Here is a 24021-nt window from a genome sequence, read left to right on the forward strand (position 1 = left end):
TCATAAAGTAGAACTACCTCTATCTGATTTTGGAGAAACAATGTGGATTTTAGAGAGTCATTCTTAAGAATTCTGAGAGAGTGAGAGTTCCCATTGTGGCTCAGCAGTAATGAACCTGACTGGTATCTATGAGGACGTGGGTTGAATCCCCGGCCTCACTTAGTGGGTTAAGGATCCAGTGCTGCCAAGAGCTGTGGTGTAGGTCACAGATGTGACTTCGACGTGGTGTTGCTGTGACAGTGGTGTAGGCTAGCAGCTACAGCTCCAATTCCACCCCTGGCCTGGGGACTTCCAAATGATGTGGGTGTGGCCATTAAAAAAAACAAAAACAAAAACAAAAACAAAACATAGCATTTGTTTGATCCCACTGCTAAGTGCCAATTCATCAACCAGGGTTCTCTCTTCTTTCACTGGCAGACTCTGCTCCCACCCCTTTATGAAACTGCTCCTGTAGAACTCACTACACACTCCATCTCAAGCACCAGCCTTTCTTCTGCCTTTACTCTTCCTACTCTGAATTACTCATTCTCCTTTCAGGATGGATGTACTTTTCACTTATTTTCCAGTCCTCAGAAATGTTGCTGAGAATTTTTCTACCTTACTGTCATAATAAGAAAGTATTAAAGGAGTACTTTCTGGAGTTCCCTGGTGGTACAATGGGTTAAGGATCCGGCATTGTCACTGCTGTGGGTCAGGATGCAGCTGTGAGACATGGATTTAATCCCTGGCCCAGGAACTTTTACATGCAGCACAGCCACCACCCCCCCCCCCCCAAAAAAAAAGAGAGAGAGAGAACTTTCTAAGTTTCAGCACTTAACTTGACTCACCATGTCCTTAAAGATAATTCATTACCTTCTGCCTTCCATTTCTGCTATCAGCCTAATGTATTCCTTTGTAGGCAATTTACTTTTCCCCTCTGGATTGTTTTTAAATCGCTGTCTTTCACATTCTGCAGTTTTACTAATATGAACATAGAGATTGGGAATCAATTTTTTTTAACCTTGCTTGTAATTTGATGTGCTTCTTAAATATGAAGATACTCATCTTTCCTTAATTTCATCTGGCTTGATCATTTAAACTCTTGATTGTTAACTAAGGTAAACATAGTACATGGAATGTCTCATTTCCCAAGAAATCTCCAAGTATCACAGAATAGATTTATCAATCCCCAAGAGAGAAAACATCTCATTCACCTTAAAATCCAGGGGTTTTTTGTGTCCTGAAAAATGTCCTGAGTTGTGATATGACATTAGGTTGAAGTGATAAAAACAATATACAAAGGCAAGTAAATGAGTACATTTGCTAGCAAGAGGTGGATGACGCTGAGTGGAGCAGGAAAACAGAAAGGACAAAAGCTCAGAAGCCAGATGGTTCTCCAACCATTTACTAGTTAAGTGGTCATAGAAAGTTATCGAATGTCTCTGAGGCTCAATTTCTTCATCTTAAGAATGAGAATGAACTTCTTTGCAGAACAGATGCTGACTCACAGATATTGAAAAACTTACGGTCTCCGGAGGAGACAGTTTGGGGGGTCGGGGGATGTGCCTGGGCTGTGGGATGGAAATCCTGTGAAATCAGATTGTTATGATCATTATACAACTACAGATGTGATAAATTCATTTGAGTAATAAAAAAAATGGAAAAAAAAAGAAAGAATGAGAACGACAGATTCTATCACTCAAGGTTGCTGTTAGGATGGAGGAAACATGTCAAATCTCCTCTGACTATAGATTATTTGAGGGTAGGAACTATGTCTTGCTCACCACTTGTACCGGTCATCAAGTTCTTTCCCTTTGAACACATGCTCTGTGATAATGGACAGAATTCCTTTAAGGGGTCACTCCTTTACAGTGAGCAGGCTATTTCTATTTCTCTGTATAATGGAAGGACACTGCAGGAGGAAAGGGTTTTCCTTGCTGGTTGCAGCTGCTGCAGAGTCCATCAGCAAGACATCCAGTGGTGGTCTGTTCAAGTCACATGCCTGGAACATAGTCCTTCAGTGACCTCACATCCCCAGTGTGGCTGGGGGATCACCTACCCACAGTCCTCCCTGCAAAGACCCTGAGCATTCCAAGCTTCCCATTCAGAATGACACCCAACTCCCTCTGTGTCCACCCACCTCTGCGTTCCCCCACCAGGAAAGCTGCACTTCCCCTGCACCAGGCCCCTGAGGGTTGTTTCCTATTTTCCCAGCAGCTGAAAAAGTGAGCTTCTCTGCCATCCAGATACTGCAGCACATCTTCCACAATGAAATCTGAGCCCCAGCCTAGGAAAGGGGTTCCCTCCTCCAGATCTGTCCTCCTCTTTGTACTCTCCTTCAGCCCTAGAAGACTCAAGACTGTCCTTTACATCCTGAAGACACTGTTTTGTTACAGCTTCATAAGTTTTCATGACTCTTTTATTTAAATCATTATATGAATTCTGTCTCCCAGCTGGATCCAGGCTTATATACCACTGCTTTGAAAAGTAGTGTACATCAGCTCACCACACATCCTTTCCTCTTTCCCCCAGTTGGCCCTGAATAATTTATCCCTGACTTGCTCGAAATCAAAGCATGGCTCAATGTGGAGGGCCAAAACTGGAATGTACTTCCTCTGATTTATAATCATCTCACCAACTGCTTGGATGTTAATTAATGCCATTTCTGGGACTGGCTGGAAACCCTATGGGGGGGGGCTGTACCTGGTTTGATCATTTATACTCAAAACTGGAGAATTCTACTCTGGCTTCTGAAAACTTCCAGTTAATTTACTTCCTCTGGTTAAAAAAAGGGGTAAGGGGATTTTTGTCTTTTTGCCAATCTGATCCCTAATACTGAAGAACGTACATTTCCTAGGAACTTTTTAGTCAAAAATGTCAATTCTATCAGTGCCCAATAAGACTAAGGAGACATCAGTGCAGGGAAACTGAAATTCAAAACCATAGGGATTTCTGTAACAGTACAACCACTCCAGAGTTATTTCTTAACTTTTTTTAAAGCATGCCCTTTAAACCAGGAAAGGTAAAATAAACATATCAACTAAGGAAGTGAAAATAAAAAAGGAAAAATAAAAACATGAAGTCTACATTTTCTAGGCTTCCCTGTTTCATTCAACAGCCTTATCAGTGACTTGAATGAAAATATCCATGTTTCACATAACAGAAAACTAAAAGGGATAATTAACCTGTTACTGGAACCTTCTGTGATGGTTTATACTGGGTCAACTCAGCTAAGCTAGAACTGTGTATCTCAGCATTCCCTGGAGAGCTACAGTGAAATCTGTGGGGGATTTAGGAGGCGGAAATGAAGTAGCAATGATGCTCTGAAGTTCATCACTTGGTAGAGGCAGGAAAGGATGAACACGGAGGTACCAGTGAGTTGCAATTTGTTCTCACTTGTTGGTGCTCCATATCCAGCTCTCTTTCATAATGGTCAGCCCTACTGAGCAAAGTGAACCCATGACTGCTATCAGAAGCATCTATGAGGTACTACCTGACACCAGCCAGAATGGCCATGATCAAAGACTACAAACAATAAATGCTGGAGAACATGTGGAGAAAAGGGAACCCTCTCACACTGTTGGTGGGACTGTAAATTAGCAAAACCACTATGGAAAACAGTATGGGAGTTCCTCAAAAAACTAAAAATAGAACTACCAAGTGACACAGAAATCCCACTCCTGGGCACCAATCTGGAGAAAACCATAATTCAAAAAGATACATGCACCCCAAAGTTCACTGCAGCACTATTTACAATAGCCAAGACATGGAAGCAACCTAAACATCCACTGACAGAGGATAAAGCTGTGGTACAGAGATGGAATGGAATACAACTCAGCTATAAAAATGAATGAAATAATGTCATTTGCAGCAACACGGATGCAACTAGAGATTATCATACTAAGTGAAGTCAGTTAAAGGCAAACATCATAGGATATCACTTACATGTGGAATCTAAAAAAAGATACAAATGAACCTATATGCCAAACAGAAACAGATTCGCAGACTTTGAAAACAAACCTATGGTTACCACAGCAGGCAAGTGGCAGGGAGAGATGGACTGGGGGTTTGGGACTGGCATATACACACTGTGGTACATGGAATTACTGCCAAACGGGGACCTGCTGTATTGCATAGTGAACGCTACCCAATATTCTGTGATAATCTATATGGGAATAGAATCTGAAAAAGAATGGATGTGTGTATAACCGAATCACTTTGTTGTACGTACAGCAGAAATTATCACAACGTTGTAAATCAACTGTACTTCAATAAAAATTTTTAAAATGAAAAAAAAAAAGCTTCCCTGCAAACCCAAAGGCAGCAGCCATCAAGAGGTCAACCACCTTCCATAGACATCTGCACCTGTTCCCTTTGCAATTCCATTTGACCACATGAACACACCTAACACCTGCACACTCAGGATTCTAACCCCACACCAGGGCTGGATCATGACTCCTCTTTGGCCTTTTTTGGACATTTTACTTCCCAGCTCCTACTGCAATTGTATAGGTTGAAATCCTGTTACAAATTCCTTATGCCATAACACTCATAGTTGCCTGTTTCCCTGATTAACTCTGACTCATAAGGATCCCAAAACTCTGAATAATGGCTTTAGAGTTTAATTTATGCTAAAAAAGTAAAACATAAAAATGCATAAATAATGAATGAGTGAGAGAGAGGACAAGATGGCGGAGGAGTAGGGGGACACGCTCGCCCTCTCCCACAAACACAACAAAAAAAAGCACATCTACAGAATAAATGACTCGCACAGAACAGCAACCAATCGCTGGCAGAAGAACCTAAACTCCAATAACGGCAAGAAGTTCCTGACATTACGGGGCAGAACGGGAGAAAAGAGGAGAGTGAGAGAAGGTGAATCCGAGCGGGACGGGCTGCTCCCGAAAGGGAACTGCGGAGGAGAAAGGGATCCCGCACCCTGGAAAGTCACCTACACGGGAGAAAGATCAAACGAACCAGAGGAATCTCCAGATACAGAGAAGAGTGTAGCAGTAAGTTGGAGTACAGAAAAGCCGATCAAGAACCGAACGGACCATATGAACTACGGGCACAGTCACCAAAAATTGAGATGCCTGGGTGGGGGCTGGGCACCGAGACCTAGGCTCCAGAGGTTAGTCCCCGGGCTGGGGGGGGCGGGTCGGAGCGGAAACTGCTTGGGAGGTCTAGAAACCATTTGACTGGGGCAGAGACTGCCTGGGAGACTAGAAAACAAAGCTGTCGCAGAGGAAGGGAGCAATACGCTAGGGGCGGGGAAGTGCAAAGCCGCATCAGAGGGAACCTGGGAAAAGAGCCTGGTCTGTGCCCATGCTGGGGAGGGGAGAGAAGAAGGGGTGGGTCCCCATAGAATACCCCCCACGCCACAGCAAGCTTACAGGCCCGCTAGCTAGCTGAAAGCTGATGCTTCCCAGTGCATCCCCTCCCCCGACCCCCGCCACCCCCTACACTCTCGCCGAACCTGGGGCTGCCTGCCATCCAGGAGGGCTGGCCTCAACAATTGCCTGAAGCCTACCACTGCAGGGGCTGTCCCTGCACAGGCCTGCTTGCCCTTTGGAGGGGCTACACTTCCGAAGAGTAGCACCAAACACCACCAGCCCCCGAGAAAAGGCCTGCAGCCCAGAAAAGCTAGAACAAGCCTAGCCAGGCAGTGAATAGATCTGCCTAATTCCCGGACGGTTTTTCTGAGTCGGGCTGCCCCGGGGAGGAGCCTCTTCGGTTTCCAATGGCCCTGCTACCCGCCCAAGCCCCCAGGGGGTGCCCTAGTGGATCAGCTGCATAGGACTGCCAGCTCCAGGCAGGACCCCCTGCAGCCCAGAAAAGCTGCAACAAGCTCGGCCGAGCCGGGAAAAGATCTCAGACGGTCTTTCTGAGTCGGGCTGCCCCGGGGAGGAGCCTCTTTGGTTTCCAATGGCCCTGCTACCCACCCAAGCCCCCAGGGGGTGCCCTAGTGGATCAGCTGTATAGGACTGCCAGCTCCAGGCAGGACCCCCTACAGCCCAGAAAAGCTGCAACAAGCCTGGCCAAGCTGGGAAAAGATCTCAGACGGTCTTTCTGAGTCAGGCTGCCCCGGAGAGGAGCCTCTTGGGTTTCCAGTGGCCCTGCTACCCGTCCAAGCCCCTAGGGGGTGCCCCACTCCCACGGAATAGCTGCTCAGCACCACCAGCCCCCTAGAAGAGCCCCTGCAGCCCAGAAAAGCTGCAACAAGCTTGGCCAGACTGTGAAAAGACATGCCTACATTCTCAGGCCAGCCTTCTGAGTTGGGCTGCCCTAGGGAAGAGCCTCTTAGGTTCTCAGTGACCCAGATAGCTGCTCCAGCCCCCAGGGGGTGCTGCACTCCTGAGGAACAGCTGCCCAACACCGCCAACCCCCTGCAAGAACCCCACAGCCTAAAAACACCAGAGCAAGCTCTGCATGACCATCGTGGTGTGGACCTCCCAGTCCTGTCTGCCCTCAGGAAGTCCTCCTTTGCTTCAAAGAAACACTGTTAGCCCCATCAACACTCCAGAAAAGCCACACTGCCTCAAAAAAGATTGACCAACAATGCTAGCCCTCAGGAAATATTCCACGGCAGTGACAAGGCAAACACTGCCCGATAATGGAGACTACAACTCCCTCAGGAGAAAGAAAACAACAAGCAAGATGAAGAAGCTGAGAAACCACCCCCAGTCAAACCAACAGGAGAACTCACCTAAAACAGTCAACAATGAAACAGATCTCTGCAGTCTGACAGACCTGGAGTTCAAAAGAGAAATAGTGAAAATACTGAAGGAATTAAGAGAAGATATGAACAGTAATGCAGATACCCTCAGAAAGGAACTAGAAAATATAAGGAGGAGCCAAGAAAAACTAGAACATTCATTTGCAGAGATGCAAACTGAACTAAGGGCAGTAAAAACCAGAATGAATAATGCAGAAGAACGAATCAGTGATATGGAAGATAGAATAATGGAAATCACTCAATGCGGTCAACAGACAGAAAACCGAATCAAAAAACTGGAAAGCAATATAAGAGACCTATGGGATAATATAAAGCGGGCCAATCTACGCATAATAGGAATTCCAGAAAGAGTAGAAAAAGATAAGGGGACGGAAAATATATTTGAAGAAATTATCGCTGGAAACTTCCCAAATCTAAAGGATTCTGGGTTCAAGATACAAGAAGCACAGAGGGCCCCAAACAAACTGAACCCAAATAGACCCACACCAAGACACATCATAATAAAAATGGCAAAAGTTAGTGATAAAGAGAGGATCCTAAAGGCAGCAAGAGAAAAACAGAATGTTACCTACAAGGGAACCCCCATAAGAATATCAGCTGACCTCTCTACAGAAACACTACAGGCCAGGAGGGAATGGCAAGAGATATTTAAAGTGCTAAAAGGAAAAAATATGCAACCTAGAATACTCTATCCAGCAAGAATATCATTTAAAATAGAAGGGGAAATAAAAATTTTTTCCAACAAACAAAAACTTAAAGAATACTGCAACACAAAATCCAGGTTAAAGGAAATATTGAAAGGGCCTCTCTAAACCAAAAAGAAAGGAAGGAAAGGGAAGAAAAAAGAAAAGAAAAAAAAAAAGAAGAAGAGGAAGAACTAGGACTGAGGAAACCACAATCAGAGAGCAGTCACTCAAATAAGCCAGCATACAGATTTAATCATGAACAGGCCTCAAACAAAATAAAATTAAAAAGAAAAAAATAAAAAAGAGTCATCAAAACCATAAAATGTGGGCAAGGGATGTTAGGAAGTAAATAACCCTTTTTGTTTGTTTGTATGTTTCTCTTCTTAATTTTAATATAGTAATGAAGTGTTTGAACTTACAGGACCATTAGGCTAAAACACACAATTATGGGAAGGGGTTAGCATACTTAAAAAACAGGGCAACCACAAGTCAAAACCAAATATTGCATTTGCAAAAAATGAAAAAAAAAATACACTCAAGCAGATAATAACAGGAGACCATCCAACCAAAAAAAAAGAAAGGAAGAATGGAGAACCATAGAATCAACTGGAACACGAGGTTCAAATGGCAATAAATAATCATCTATCAATTATCACCTTAAATGTCAATGGACTGAACGCCCCAATCAAAAGACACAGAGTGGCTGAGTGGATAAAAAGGCAAAAACCTTCAATATGCTGCCTACAAGAAACTCACCTTAGGACAAAAGATACATATAGATTGAAAGTGAAAGGGTGGAGAAAAATATTTCACGCCAATAGACATGACAGAAAAGCAGGAGTCGCAACACTCATATCAGACAAAATAGACTTTAAAACAAAAGACATAAAGAAAGACAAAGAAGGACACTACTTAATGATTAAGGGATCCATCCAAGGAGAGGATGTTACTATCGTCAACATATATGCCCCAAATACAGGAGCACCCAGATACATACAACAAATATTAACAGACATAAAGGGAGATATTGATGAGAATACAATCATAGTAGGAGACCTTAATACCCCCCTCACATCAATGGACAGATCCTCTAGACAGAAAACCAATAAAGCAACAGAGATCCTAAAGGAAACAATAGAAAAGTTAGACTTCATTGATTTATTCAGGATACTACAAACAAAAAAATCAGGATACACATTCTTCTCAAATGCTCATGGAACATTCTCAAGAATTGACCACATATTGGGACACAAAGCTAATCTCAATAAATTTAGGAGCATAGAAATTATCTCAAGTATCTTCTCTGACCACAATGCCATGAAATTAGAAATCAACCATGGGAAAAGGAAAGAGAAAAAAACCTACTACATGGAGACTAAACAACATGCTACTAAAAAACCAATGGGTCAATGAGGAAATCAAGAAGGAAATTAAAAACTACCTTGAAACAAATGATAATGAAGACACAACCTCTCAAAATCTATGGGATGCTGCGAAAACAGTGCTCAGAGGGAAATTTATAGCAATACAGGCCTTTCTCAAAAAAGAAGAAAGATCCCAAATGGACAACTTAACCCTCCACCTAAATGAATTAGAAAAAGAAGAACAAAAAAGTCCTAAAGCCAGCAGAAGGAAGAAAATTATAAAGATCAAAGAAGAAATCAATAAAATAGAGACTCAAAAAACAATAGAGAAAATTAATAAAACCAAGAGCTGGTTCTTTGAGAAGGTGAACAAAATTGACAAACCCCTGGCCAGACTCACTAAAAAGAGGAGAGAAAGAATCCAAATAACCAAAATTATAAATGAAAAAGGAGAAATCACAACGGATACAGCAGAAATACAAAAAACCATAAGAGAATACTATGAACAACTCTACGGCAACAAGTTTGACAATCTGGAAGAAATGGACAATTTTCTAGAATCTTACAGCCTGCCAAAACTGAATCAAGTAGAAACAGACCAAATGAACAGACCCATCACTAGAAATGAAATTGAAGAGGTCATAAAATCACTCCCTACAAATAAAAGTCCAGGACCAGATGGCTTCACAGGTGAATTTTATCAAACATTTAAAGAGGAATTGGTGCCCATCCTCCTTAAACTCTTTCAAAAGGTTGAAGAAGAAGGAATACTCCCAAAGACATTCTATGATGCCACCATCACCCTCATTCCAAAACCAGACAGAGATACCACCAAAAAAGAAAACTATCGCCCAATATCATTGATGAATATAGATGTAAAAATTCTCAACAAAATCTTAGCCAACCGAATCCAACAACATACCAAAAAAATTATACACCATGACCAGGTTGGGTTCATCCCAGGGTCACAAGGATGGTTCAACATACACAAATCAATCAGCATCATACACACATTAACAAAAAAAAAGTCAAAACTCATATGATCATCTCAATAGACGCAGAAAAAGCATTTGACAAAGTCCAACATCCATTCATGATCAAGACCCTCGCCAAAGTGGGTATAGAGGGAACATTCCTGAATATAATCAAAGCCATTTATGCTAAACCCACAGCAAATATACTCCTCAATGGGGAAAAACTGAAAGCCTTCTCACTCAAATCTGGAACAAGACAGGAATGCCCACTCTCACCACTGCTCTTCAACATAGTTTTGGAAGTCCTAGCCACAGCCATTAGACAAACAAAAGAAATAAAAGGCATCCATATAGGAAGAGAAGAGATAAAACTGTCACTGTATGCAGATGACATGATACTATACATAAAAAACCCTAAGGACTCAACCCAAAAACTACTTGAACTGATTAATAAATTCAGCAAAGTAGCAGGATATAAGATTAATATTCAGAAGTCAGTTGCATTTCTGTATAGCAGCAATGAAACATTAGAAAAGGAATACAAAAATACGATACCTTTTAAAATTGCACCTCACAAAATCAAATACCTCGGAATACACCTGACCAAAGAGGTAAAGGACCTATACGCCGAGAACTATAAAACATTCATCAAAGAAATCAAAGAAGATGTGAAGAAATGGAAAGATATTCCATGTTCCTGGGTTGGGAAAATCAATATTGTAAAAATGGCCATACTACCCAAAGCAATCTACAGATTCAATGCAATCCCTATCAAATTACCCAGGACAGTTTTCACAGAACTAGAACAAACAATCCAAACATTTATATGGAACCACAAAAGACCCAGAATCGCCAAAGCAATCCTGAGAAACAAAAACCAAGCAGGAGGCATAACTCTCCCAGACGTCAAGAAATACTACAAAGCCACAGTCATCAAAACAGTGTGGTACTGGTATCAAAACAGACAGACAGACCAATGGAACAGAATAGAGAACCCGGAAATAAACCCTGACACCTATGGTCAATTAATCTTTGACAAGGGAGGCAAGAGCATAAAATGGGAAAAAGAAAGTCTATTCAGCAAGCATCGCTGGGAAACCTGGATAGCTGCATGCAAAGCAATGACACTAGAACACACCCTCACACCATGCACAAACATAAACTCAAAATGGCTGAAAGACTTAAATATACGACAGGACACCATCAAACTCCTAGAAGAAAACATAGGCAAAACACTCTCTGACATCAACTTCATGAATATTTTCTCAGGTCAGTCTCCCAAAGCAATCGAAATTAGAGCAAAAATAAACCCAGGGGACCTCATCAAACTGAAAAGCTTTTGCACAGCAAAGGAAACCCAAAAGAAAACAAAAAGACAACTTTCAGAATGGGAGAAAACAGTTTCAAATGATGCAACCGACAACGGCTTAATCTCTAGAATATATAAACAACTTATACAACCCAACAGCAAAAAAACCAATCAGTCAATGGAAAAATGGGCAAAAGACCTGAATGGACTGTTCTCCAAGAAGATATACAGATGGCCAACAAACACATGGAAAAATGCTCAACATCGCTGATTATAAGAGAAATGCAAATCAAAACTACCATGAGATACCACCTCACACCAGTCAGAATGGCCATCATTAATAAATCCACAAATAACAAGCGCTGGAGGGGCTGTGGAGAAAAGGGAACCCTCCTGCACTGTTGGTGGGAATGTAAACTGGTACAGCCACGATGGAGAACAGTGTGGAGATACCTTAGAAACCTATACATAGAACTTCCATATGACCCTGCAATCCCACTCTTGGGCATCTATCCGGACAAAACTCTACTTAAAAGAGACACGTGCATCCTCATGTTCATTGCAGCACTATTCACAATAGCCAGGACATGGAAACAACCCAAATGTCCATCGACAGAGGATTGGATTTGGAAGAAGTGGTATATATACACAATGGAATACTACTCAGCCATAAAAAAGAATGACATCATGCCATTTGCAGCAACATGGATGGAACTAGAGAATCTCATACTGAGTGAAATGAGCCAGAAAGACAAAGATAAATACCATATGATATCACTTATAACTGGAATCTAATATCCAGCACAAATGAACATCTCCTCAGAAAAGAAAATCATGGACTTGGAGAAGAGACTTGTGGCTGCCTGATGGGAGGGGGAGGGAGTGGGAGGGATTGGGAGCTTGGGCTTATCAGACACAACTTAGAATAGATTTACAAGGAGATCCTGCTGAATAGCATTGAGAACTTTGTCTAGATACTCATGTTGCAACAGAAGAAATGGTGGGGCAAAAATATAATTGTAATGTGTACATGTAAGGATAACCTGACCCCCTTGCTGTACAGTGGGAAAATAAAAAAAAAAATAATGAGTGAGTAATAAATCTGGATTGAAAGCAATTACTACAAATACCCTAAGGATTTTAGACAATAAATCCACAACTTAATACCTAACACAGTTTAACAAATAAATAAAACATAGTATGATTTAATTCTTTAAAAACCAATGCAAGGAGTTCCCATCATGGTGCAGTGAGTTCAGAATCCAACTACAGTGGCTTAGGTCTTGGCAGTGGTACGGATTCGATCCCTGGCCTGGTGCAGTGGGTTAAAGAATATGGCGTTGCCACAACTGTGGTGTAAGTCGCAGCTGTGGCCTGGATTCAATCCTTGGCCCAGGAACTTCCACTTGCCATGGATGTGTCCATAAAACTACAAACAAACAAATGCATGACTCTCTAACATGAGGGTACAACTGTCTCTCTATAATTTACACTGGTAAGACAGCATCTGGGATATTGTATTAAAGTCTAACTTCTTCTTTTTGGTCATTTTTTTTTTTTTTTTTTTTAGGGCCGCACTGTGGTATATGGGGGTTCCCAGGCTAGGGGTCGAATCGGAGCTACAGCTGCCAGCCTACACCACAGCCACAGCAATGCCGGATCCAGGCCTCATCTGTGATCTACACCACAGCTCACAGCAACGCCAGATCCTTAACCCACTGAGCAAGGCCAGGGATTGAACCCACAACCTCATGGTTCCTAGTAGGATTCGTTTCTGCTGCTCCACAAGGGGGAATTCCCTAAATTCTAACATATTCTAAGAGAAAATACGGTATTTTGAAATCAGGAAGTCTAGAAAAAATATAATGAAGAATGGCTTCAGGAACTTTAGAGAAATAACATGTATATATTTGTGGCTCCATAAAGCTAGGATAAATTGACAAAAATTACAAAAACAAAGAAATCTGCCTTCACTCGAAGACACTGAAAGAGCAAACACTTTAGAGAAATAGATGCATCCTGTAATGGAGTGGAAAATGGACTAGATGTTCACCATAGTACTTGCACTTTTCAAAGTTCCATGATATTAGAGATTACCTGGGGTTCAAGGTGGGGGAATCAGGAGTTCTTAAATCATGGGTGCTTAAATCAAAGTTTAGAGTGGTGAAAATGTTTTGGAAATAGTGATATGGCTGCACAACACTGAGTGTAATTAAGGCCACTAATTTGTATACTATAAAATGAGATCCTGTTGTGTAGCACTGGGAACTATGTGTAGTCATTTATGATGTAGCATGATAATGTGAGAGAAAAGAATGCATACATGTATGTGTAACTAGGTCACCATGCTATACAGCAGAAAAAAATTGTATTGGGGAAATAACAATTTAAAAAAAAACTAAAAATAAATAAATAAATAGAGGCCCTGCAAGGGAAAAAATGGATAAAATGGCAAATTTTATGTTATATAATATATATATATATATATATATATATATATATATATATATATATATATAATATCACACCACCATTTTAAATTTCAATACAACTTTAAAAACCATGGTTCTGTTATTCCATGTGAGAGATACAAAAGGTTTAAATTGAAAATTTGACAATTAGAAAAAACCATTACTGCTGTGGTAAGGCATTTCTTTTGACTAGGAAGAATATACTTTACCATAAAGGAGTTTTCCTAGCATGAATGCTGCAGTAACCCAGTGTTTCATCAAAACCATAGCAATCACGTATTTTTAAGCAGTGCTACTGAATCCAACTAGAGTAGTTCCTCAAGGGCAGAAAAATAACTGCACCTAAGAAAAAGCTCATTTGTAAATGTTACCATATTACCATGATGATAAATGTTTTTACTGATGATAAAATGGGACATATACAGTTTAGAAAAAAGTTCTCTTTTCATCTACTCATCGCACATAGATATACAAATTGACATGTACAGAGTCAAAAGTACTACAATTTAATACATGAGGGGAAAAAAATATCTAGGAAACTGGAACAGCATTAGCTAACCTTCATCCCTTTGCTCATAAAAACAGGCTGCTAAATTTTGACAGATCAGGAAGATAGCCACAAGACATCTACAACAAGAGAGTCTGCTGTGTGAGTTTTTAAGGGGAGCAGGGTTGGCCAAAAGAAATATTCACTTTAAGAGTTCTTTGATGTTTTCTAACCACCACTCCCCCACCAAAAAACATATTTCCTCTTAAAAATGAATGGGAAAAGATAGACCATAGTAATATTAATTGAAAAAAAATCTTTGGAAAAGAACAAAGTTGGAAGACTAAGACTACTTGAAATTTCTTTTCTTTTTTTTTTTTTTGTCTGTCTTTTTGTCTTTTTAGGGCCACACCCAAGGCATATGGAGGTTCCCAGGCTAGGGATATAATCGGAACTGTAGCCTCCGGCCTAGGGCAGAGTCACAGCAACGCCAGATGCGAGCCACATCTGCAACCTACACCACAGCCACGGCAACACCGGATCCTTAACCCACTAAGCAAGGCCAGGGATTGAACCCGAAATCTCACAGTTCCTAGTCGGATTCGTTTCCACTGCACCACAAGGGGAACTCCAGACTACTTGATTTCAATGATTGTTATCAAGCTACAGCAGTCAAGACACTGTGGTACTGGTGTCAAGACAGACAACTAGATGAATGGAACAGAATAAAGAGTTCTGAAATAAACCGCGCAGATATGGATAACTGATTTTCAACAAAGGTAATTCAGTGGAGAAAGAATAGTATTTTCAACAACCAAAGCTGGAACAACTAGCCATCCATTTGCAAAACAACAACAACAACAAAAGAACTTTGATATATCCCTTACAACATACAAAAACTGAAGCCAAACAGATCATACGCCTAAATGTAAATCCTAAAACTATGAAGTTTCCAGAAGAGAACACAGAAGAAAATCTATGTGACCTTGAGATGGGCAAAGATTTTCTTAGGTCGACACCAAAAGCACAAACAAATTTTTTAAATTTACAATTTGAACTACTTCAAAAGATACTTTAAGAGAAAAGACAAGACAGACTTAGAGAAAATATTTGCAAATCATATATCTGATATAGGACATGTATCTGGAATTTACCAGGAACCCTCAAAATTAAATAAAAACAAAAAGCCACAATTAAAAATGAGCGAAAAGATTTGAACAGATGCTTAACAAACGATAAGAATGGCACCTAAGATGAAAAGATGCTCAACATCATTACTCACAAGGAAAATGCTAATTAAAACTACAATGAAATACTAATTCACACCTATTTGCAGGGCTAAAAATAAAAAGACTGATGATGCCAGATGCTGGCAAAGGTGTGAAAGAACTGGGGCTCTCGAACACCACTAGTGGTAAAATTACTTTGGCAAGTTTCATAAAAAGTTCGACATATACCTACCATATAATCAGGCCTCCTACTCCTGGGTATTTTCCAGGAGAAAAATAAAAATATAGAAAAATAAAAGCATATGTCTATACAAAGACTTGTACATGAACAGTCATAGAAATGTTCCTTGTGATAGTCAAAAACGGGACACCACCAACAGGTCCATCAACATGTGAATGGCTAAGCAAATTGCGTTACACTCATACAATGGAATACAACTTAGTAATGAAAAGGGATATAAGTTTCTGATACAGGCAATGGCAAGGAATGCCTCTTGAAATAACCATGCTAAATGAGAGAAGCCAGGCCAAAAGAGTAGGGGTAACACTGTATATATGTATGCTATATACTGTTATGATTCCATTTATACAAAATTCAAGAAAACACAAACTCATCTGTAATAACAGAAGGGTGATCCGTAGTTGCCTGGGGATGGAAGGTGGGGCAGAAGGGAGAGGCAGCAGAGAGTGATGAGAAGGAAAGATTACAACAGGACACAAGGAAACTTTATGGGGGAAGGAGGGGTGACATATGCTCATTATCCTGACTGAGGTGATGGTTTTAGAAGTGTACACGTGTTAAAACATATCTAATTATTCACTTTAAATATGCTCAAATTTTGAATGTCAATCAAATCTTGATAGAGCTATTATCAAAATGAATAACAACCATAGTTTATTTGGGATATATTGGATATTTTAAAACTTTGGAAAAGTCCTTTACTTCAATCAGGAAAAGGCAAGATCAAAGTTCTTGGCCAGCATCCACTGAGCCACACAGAGGTCACTTTTGTATGTATATGATATCTCTGTTTTTGCTTTTTTTTTTTAAAAAAAAACCTCTCCCCAAACCCCAAAAAACTTCCTTTTACAAAGTGTAAATGATAGAATGTTGGTCCGTTCACATCCTTCAAGCCCAGTTCTGACACACCTTGTTTCTTGAAGCCTTGCCTTATCATTCAAATAGAAAGTGACTATTCCCTCCTGTGAATCACCATAACATGCTAATTTTTAGATATTAATTCAGTACATTTATCCATCCACCCATCGCACTTTTTATTCAATGCCTCACAGAGGTCAACACACAGCTTGGTGCTAGAAATACAAATGTGAGGTCCTCACTGCCAAGAGCCTCATAGTCCAGGCAAAAAACAGACACATGCTTAAGTAGCAGAAACAGACTATCGTAATTATTTCAGCAAAACACCAATTCAGGAGGAACACAGAGGAAGAAATTTTGTCCGACACACTGTCTTGTACCACAGTGATTTGTTCAGGATCCCATGTCTCTACTAAATTAAAACTTCCTGAGAACTACGGAACTGTAACTTACTCATTTTAGTAATCTACTAAATTGCCTAGCGCAGTACCTGGGATGAGTGTTTTAGACACATATGCTTGCTGGAATGAATGGAAATTCCATTTTGTGGGCATTTATTTACGTGTTGACGTAGAAGGCAGGGCCAACATGATGCCAACTTCTCAGCTGAGTTCAAACTTTTACTCCCTTTGCCAACCAAGGCAAGTAATTTGAGAGAAGACAAAAATCAAAGCTTAAATACCTAGGTTCCCTACATCCCAAAGGAATAGCTGATACCCATCACCACCACCCGCCTCCCCAGGGAAGAAAACAGGAAGGAGGAAGGGGTGGGGTAGGGCTTGGTCAGCAGAAATCCAGGACAGAAGAATGACACTGATGAGTTGAGATTCTGCCATGGGTCCCAGGAGGGCCCTGGCTATGTGTCTGTATCGCTCTCAGATATTCCTCTGCCCAGAGAGGACACGTGGATGGCAGTCATCTAATCTCTATAGGAATCATACCAGTCTCACTGTGAAACCAATTTATATGGTTATCTATGCTTGGTTTCTGACAGGGCAGAAAGGTGGAACAGATAACTGTGGGAAATAATAAGCATGGAGTGATGGAAAAACCCAGTTCTCTCATTTTTATCAACACATATTCAATTGCAAAGTTTCAGTTAAAATAAAACCAGTCTGAAATGAAAAGGTCTCAAATGACAACTAAAAAGGTTTGGATTAAATACCAAGCAGAGATCCTGCATAGTGCAACTGAGCATGAGAAGAATTTTCCTCTCAATCTTAAAAGTTAGGTTGATTTGCTTCTTATACTTACACCTACAGAAACAACAGGTCTCAGGAGGGAAAAGCAGTAGACATTTATTTGAATTTGTCTGGGCCCACCAACCCACCTGACAACTCCAGGAAATGATGACAGGTGGACCCTGGGGACTGGGCTCTTACCTGTAGATAGGATCTTGCATCACCAGCATCTTGCTCTCATCCCATGTCCACTCCTTTTTCTGCAATAAAAGAAGCTATAAATGAATAAGTTAGGCTTGTCCTCAGCTACAGAACCAGGGCACACACTGAGCTACTAATGCTTATGCAAACACATGCATTTGCTGGCCTTGTTCTCTCTAAGGGGCCTGCAGACGGACAAGTGGAAAATGTCAAGTGTCTGGTCTAATCATTTTCCTTCAAGCACTTTAAGAGAGCCTCTCTCAAGGGCACAGAGGGTAAGCAGGAGCCCAGGGGGTTCGGGGACTACAATCTAAACCATGCTTGCGCAGAGAAATCACCAAGGGAAAAAAAAAGATCATATATTACTCCAGAGGAGAAGCAAGGCGAACAAAAGGGAGAAGGGGTCATAGAGACTGAATGATGCCGTAAAACACACATGAAATGTGGACCCCACTCTCCCTCCCTTAAAGGAGGTGGGGAGAAGCTAAACACAAGCCTGGTAAGCTAACTAGTTACCCACCAGAGGATACTCATCTGGCTGTGAAACTAATGTTCTGTGAACACAAAGGAGATGGACCCCTCTGCAGCTGGGGATGAGGATGGACCGGGGATAAAGGTGGGGGAGAGGACTCTAGGGCAGAACTGGAGACCGTAGATGCTTCATGAGGTCAGTAGCATCCCAACACAGTGGGGAAGCAGCCACCACAGGCCCTCAGGTCCCATGGCAGGTGAGGGACAGAGAATTCAGCTCCACCTTCGCTGACCATGGTCACAGGGGCAGGGCTGTTCAGGACAACTGGGGAAGGACACACTCAGCTCCCCACATAAGAGAAGGGGAAGGGGGCTCATTGCCACCTGGCAGGGCTGAAAGTCCCCGCGCTCTCCTCAGCCTTCTCTGACACCACCTGGATGGGGAGGCTGGGGCCCCTTAAAACAGCTGGGCAAGGCGAGGATTCTAGGCTTCTCCCTCACAGCCTTGGCTGGCCTGGTGGTGGGGGACCAGTTTTTCTGCACTGTCTGGCTGGAAGGGAGTGGCTGCTATCTACAAGTTTTTTGCCTTGCTTGGTTGGCCAGCCCCTCCCCTCCTCCTCCGGCTAGAGAGAGAGCAGGCCTTTATTGGGGTTCTGTGTCCCTTCCCAGTACCATATGAGTCTCAGGATTCTTTAGTTCCAAGTCTGGGATATAGGAGGTAAAAACTAACCTCAGGGAACTTACTATGGTGTAATTCCTTGCATCCCCAGTCAGCCTGCCTTCTCTCCACCTTTCAGAATCCCATCTTACGGATGAAGTCCAGGATTTTCAGTTGTACTTTAGCAGGAAGAATAGGGGAAAATGTACTCATCCCCCAAGTGACAGTCTGGTTTCAATGTTTTTTAAAAACTCCAGACGCCGGAGCTCCAACTCTTTGGAGTCGTGCATACAAGGGGTCAAAGCTCCCGTGAGGCCCAGTAATCTGCAGCTTTAATAAACATTTTAGGTGATTGAGATGTGACCCCAGGAATAAGAGCCACTGCTGGACACCAAAGCAAAGGTCCACTGAAATCCCCAACATGAGGATCTCATTCATGCACAGCATACTCCTCTGGAGTCCCAGGCTTGGCACAGGGAGGCTCTCCTGACATTGGAAAGATAGTCAATGGATGGTGAGCTTATTAAACACGGTCCCTGGCCAGGGCCACCATCGGTGTTAATCAATAAACAGCCACTGTGCATTAAACACCTGGAGGGGTAACTGCAGAGGCTGCTCTACTCCTGAGGGAATGGAGTCACAGATTTCTCATATTCTTACTATCAGAAAAGTCTGCTCATAAGAGTCCTTGCTGCTTTGCTGTAATTTTCGAAGTTAATAGAAGAGTACATAACTCGATGCATCAAAAAGGCCATAAATTTCCAAGAAGCAGGCACCCCCATGACCCCTCTCTAAGGAAAGCAGCCCCAAAGAGGGTTCTGAGTATGGGTGACTTGGCTTATGGTGTGTGCATCTGATGAACCATCCTTCCTAACCCGCCATGACTGATTGACTGGGCTCAGGATCAGCACCTGACTGCACAGGAGGATGGTCAAGTGTCACGGAGAGGTGGTCACAGACCTGCCCAGCTCCATGATCAAAAGACTCAGTCTCAGCCAATCAAATTCTTTCTTTGGAGACCATCAAGTCCTAGATGGAGTCTAGGCTGAGCTCCCAATACCATAGGGGTATTGTGACCAGCTGCATGTCTTTCCACTCAAACAGACTGCACTGCTGAGGAAGAGGAAGGATTGCCTGCCAACCCATGTTTCCTCCTTGCCTGGAAGCAGCCTCTGTGGTCAAAGGCTCTTCCTTGCAAGTCTAAGGAATGCAACTGATATATTCATCAAAAGGAAAGAATAATGAGGCAATAATAAGAGCTTGGAGTCTTGGGAGCTATGTGAGGAAATTTTCAAGTTTTGCTACCCACTGTCCTTAAGGAGCTGTGGGCGCCAAGATATGCCAGAAAACGAGGACATTTCAAGTCCCAATGGGGGTGTAAAGGAGAAGGGGAAGAAGGGGGTGCATCTCTGAAGCCATCAGCACCTCTCTGAGTGCTTCTGAGGGAAGGGCACCCTTCACAGCCATCCATCCTGCAAAGAGCCCAGGAGGACCAGCAGAACTGAGCGGGGCTGGTCTTCCAGCTCCTTCAGCCTGGAGTCCAGGCTCATGCAGGGCCTCACTGGTACCACAAGCAGTAACAGCGCTGAGACTGATCAGCAAGCCCCAGGGAGACACGATTTACCTCCTTACCAGCTCTGCAAACATAAAGGAGTGGGAGCAAAAATGTGAGTGGGGAGAGAGTATCTAGTGGAGCTTGTTGATACCCTCAAGAGCAGCTGGCACATACATACACGAGCTGGGGTACAACTCCGTTCTCTCCCTTTTTGTCCCTCCAGTACCTAACAAGGACACTCGTGCCATAGGTGTGCCTTTTAAGAGGAATTTTATTAACCTGTCTCTATGCCTTTTCCCACCCCAGCAGTCTCCCCTACCTCCCCTCTTTTTCTTCTTTTTAAAATGAATTCCTTACTCTAAGGTAACTAAAGTCATGAGATAGAGTAGCTTAACCAGAAGGAAGGCTGTGCTTCATACACTGGCTTATCAAAATTCTGAGGCAATTTTCTCTTGGTGTGACCATGCAGCCTGAAGAATTCTGAGCAAGGGGAAACCAGGGTTCCCCCATCGCTACAACAGAGTCACCCCCCTGTGAGGTTGGGGCATTGTTTATGAGGAAGCTCAACTAGGTAACTACAGCCTGGGGTGCGTGAAAAAAGGGCTGTGTGTGTGTGTGTGTACAACTGGGTTTGTATGTGTGGAATTACTTTGACGCATTTCTTGAGAAAGGTACAAGAATTTCACATACATAGAGGGACATGTCTGTTTTGTTACTTATAACAGAAAGCTCAATTTTAATTTTTTAAAGGATACTGTTAATGATTGAGAATTGAGTTTTTAGTTTTGCTATTTTCTTAATTGGCAGATAGTTATATAAATATTTTTCTGTTTTAGAGGGTTGTGTCCTTACTTATATGAATAGTTTATGAAAACTTCTTTGCTTTTAATTATTGTGGTTGTCATCATCCCTATTTTATTTCTGGTATGATTTCACTGTCTTACCTTCTAAATGAGAAAATGTTTTCCCATAATTGTACAGTGTCAGAGTCTATAGTTTTATAGATAATTTAACCAAATTGTTCTGTGTATTATTATTATCATCCCATGAGTATAAAGTTCTATTTTAACATCTGTGAATACTTCAGAACTGGCTTTTGTTTTCCAAAATCCCACTGTGGAGTTATTGTTTCTATCACAAAAACTGTAGAATATCTATGCTCATGTACTATCAATAGTGAAGTGATCTGTTTATAAATAAACTTAAGAATGTATGTGTGTGTGTGTATGCATGACTGGATCACTGTGCTGTACAGCAGAAATTGACACATTATAAATCAACTATATTTTAATTTTTAAAACATTTTAAAAAGAAAATACCACCCACTGCCGAGAACTATAATACTTTCATCAAAGAAATCAAAGAAGATGTGAAGAAATGGAAAGATATTCCATGTTCCTGGGTTGGGAAAATCAATATTGTAAAAATGGCCATACTACCCAAAGCAATCTACAGATTCAGTGCAATCCCTATCAAATTTACCCAGGACGTTTTTCACAGAACTAGAACAAAAAATCCAAACATTTATATGGAACCACAAAAGACCCAGAATCGCCAAAGCAATCCTGAGAAACAAAAACCAAGCAGGAGGCATAACTCTCCCAGACGTCAAGAAATACTACAAAGCCACAGTCATCAAAACAGTGTGGTACTGGTATCAAAACAGACAGACAGACCAATGGAACAGAATAGAGAACCCGGAAATAAACCCTGACACCTATGGTCAATTAATCTTTGACAAGGGAGGCAAGAGCATAAAATGGGAAAAAGAAAGTCTATTCAGCAAGCATTGCTGGGAAACCTGGATAGCTGCACGCAAAGCAATGACACTAGAACACACCCTCACACCATGCACAAACATAAACTCAAAATGGCTGAAAGACTTAAATATACGACAGGACACCATCAAACTCCTAGAAGAAAACATAGGCAAAACACTCTCTGACATCAACTTCATGAATATTTTCTCAGGTCAGTCTCCCAAAGCAATCGAAATTAGAGCAAAAATAAACCCAGGGGACCTCATCAAACTGAAAAGCTTTTGCACAGCAAAGGAAACCCAAAAGAAAACAAAAAGACAACTTTCAGAATGGGAGAAAACAGTTTCAAATGATGCAACCGACAACGGCTTAATCTCTAGAATATATAAACAACTTATACAACCCAACAGCAAAAAAACCAATCAGTCAATGGAAAAATGGGCAAAAGACCTGAATGGACTGTTCTCCAAGAAGATATACAGATGGCCAACAAACACATGGAAAAATGCTCAACATCGCTGATTATAAGAGAAATGCAAATCAAAACTACCATGAGATACCACCTCACACCAGTCAGAATGGCCATCATTAATAAATCCACAAATAACAAGCGCTGGAGGGGCTGTGGAGAAAAGGGAACCCTCCTGCACTGTTGGTGGGAATGTAAACTGGTACAGCCACGATGGAGAACAGTGTGGAGATACCTTAGAAACCTATACATAGAACTTCCATATGACCCTGCAATCCCACTCTTGGGCATCTATCCGGACAAAACTCTACTTAAAAGAGACACGTGCATCCTCATGTTCATTGCAGCACTATTCACAATAGCCAGGACATGGAAACAACCCAAATGTCCATCGACAGAGGATTGGATTTGGAAGAAGTGGTATATATACACAATGGAATACTACTCAGCCATAAAAAAGAATGACATCATGCCATTTGCAGCAACATGGATGGAACTAGAGAATCTCATACTGAGTGAAATGAGCCAGAAAGACAAAGACAAATACCATATGATATCACTTATAACTGGAATCTAATATCCAGCACAAATGAACATCTCCTCAGAAAAGAAAATCATGGACTTGGAGAAGAGACTTGTGGCTGCCTGATGGGAGGGGGAGGGAGTGGGAGGGATTGGGAGCTTGGGCTTATCAGACACAACTTAGAATAGATTTACAAGGAGATCCTGCTGAATAGCATTGAGAACTTTGTCTAGATACTCATGTTGCAACAGAAGAAAGGGTGGGGGAAAAAATGTAATTGTAATGTATACATGTAAGGATAACCTGACCCCCTTGCTGTACAGTGGGAAAATAAAAGGAAAAAAAAAAAAGAAAATACCACCCACAAAAAAAATTTCTGGAGAAAGGAAGATACTGTCATAAGAATGTGCCCTACAACCCTCCAATTATATGAAGTTTAACTAATCAAGGATCCCAGTTGCTGCATTATAGTTTTGTTTTTGTTTTTGTTTTTTTGCTTTTTAGGGCTGCACCTACGGCCTATGGAGGTTCCCAGGCTAAGGGTCTAACTGGAGCTACAGGTGACAGCCTACGCCACAGCCACAGCCATGCCAGATCCGAGCCGTGTCTGGGACCTACACCACAGCTCATGGCAACGCCGGGTCCTTAACCAACTGAGCAAGGCCAGGGATTGAGCCGGAAACCTCATGGTTCCTGGTCAGATTCGTTTCCACTGCACCACAATGGGAACTCCAGCTGCTGCATTCTTAAATTCATCATTAGTACACATAGAACCTGTTCCCCATGGGTGGCGTCCAGACAATGATCAGTGTGCAAGGATCCTGTGGAAGCCCACTCCTAGGAGACACAGTGACCCTCTGACAGATGAC

At 41.8% G+C, this 24021-nt stretch overlaps 1 protein-coding gene across 2 annotated transcripts in view; it reads right to left on the reverse strand.

The window, feature by feature from the left end:
- The window catches only part of LOC125129404 (carboxyl-terminal PDZ ligand of neuronal nitric oxide synthase protein-like), a 333217-nt gene that overhangs the window by 78099 nt on the left and 231097 nt on the right, over nucleotides 1–24021 (reverse strand). Inside the window, exon 4 of one of the 2 annotated variants that reach the window (XM_047784057.1) lies at nucleotides 17717–17775. In XM_047784057.1, coding sequence (XP_047640013.1) covers nucleotides 17717–17775 — 59 coding nt within the window. Of the gene's footprint in view, nucleotides 1–17716; nucleotides 17791–24021 lie in introns of both variants that reach the window. The other variant, XM_047784056.1, reaches the window with a different exon arrangement.

Source organism: Phacochoerus africanus, chromosome 6 (assembly GCF_016906955.1).
Source record: "Phacochoerus africanus isolate WHEZ1 chromosome 6, ROS_Pafr_v1, whole genome shotgun sequence".
Lineage (NCBI taxonomy): Eukaryota > Metazoa > Chordata > Mammalia > Artiodactyla > Suidae > Phacochoerus > Phacochoerus africanus.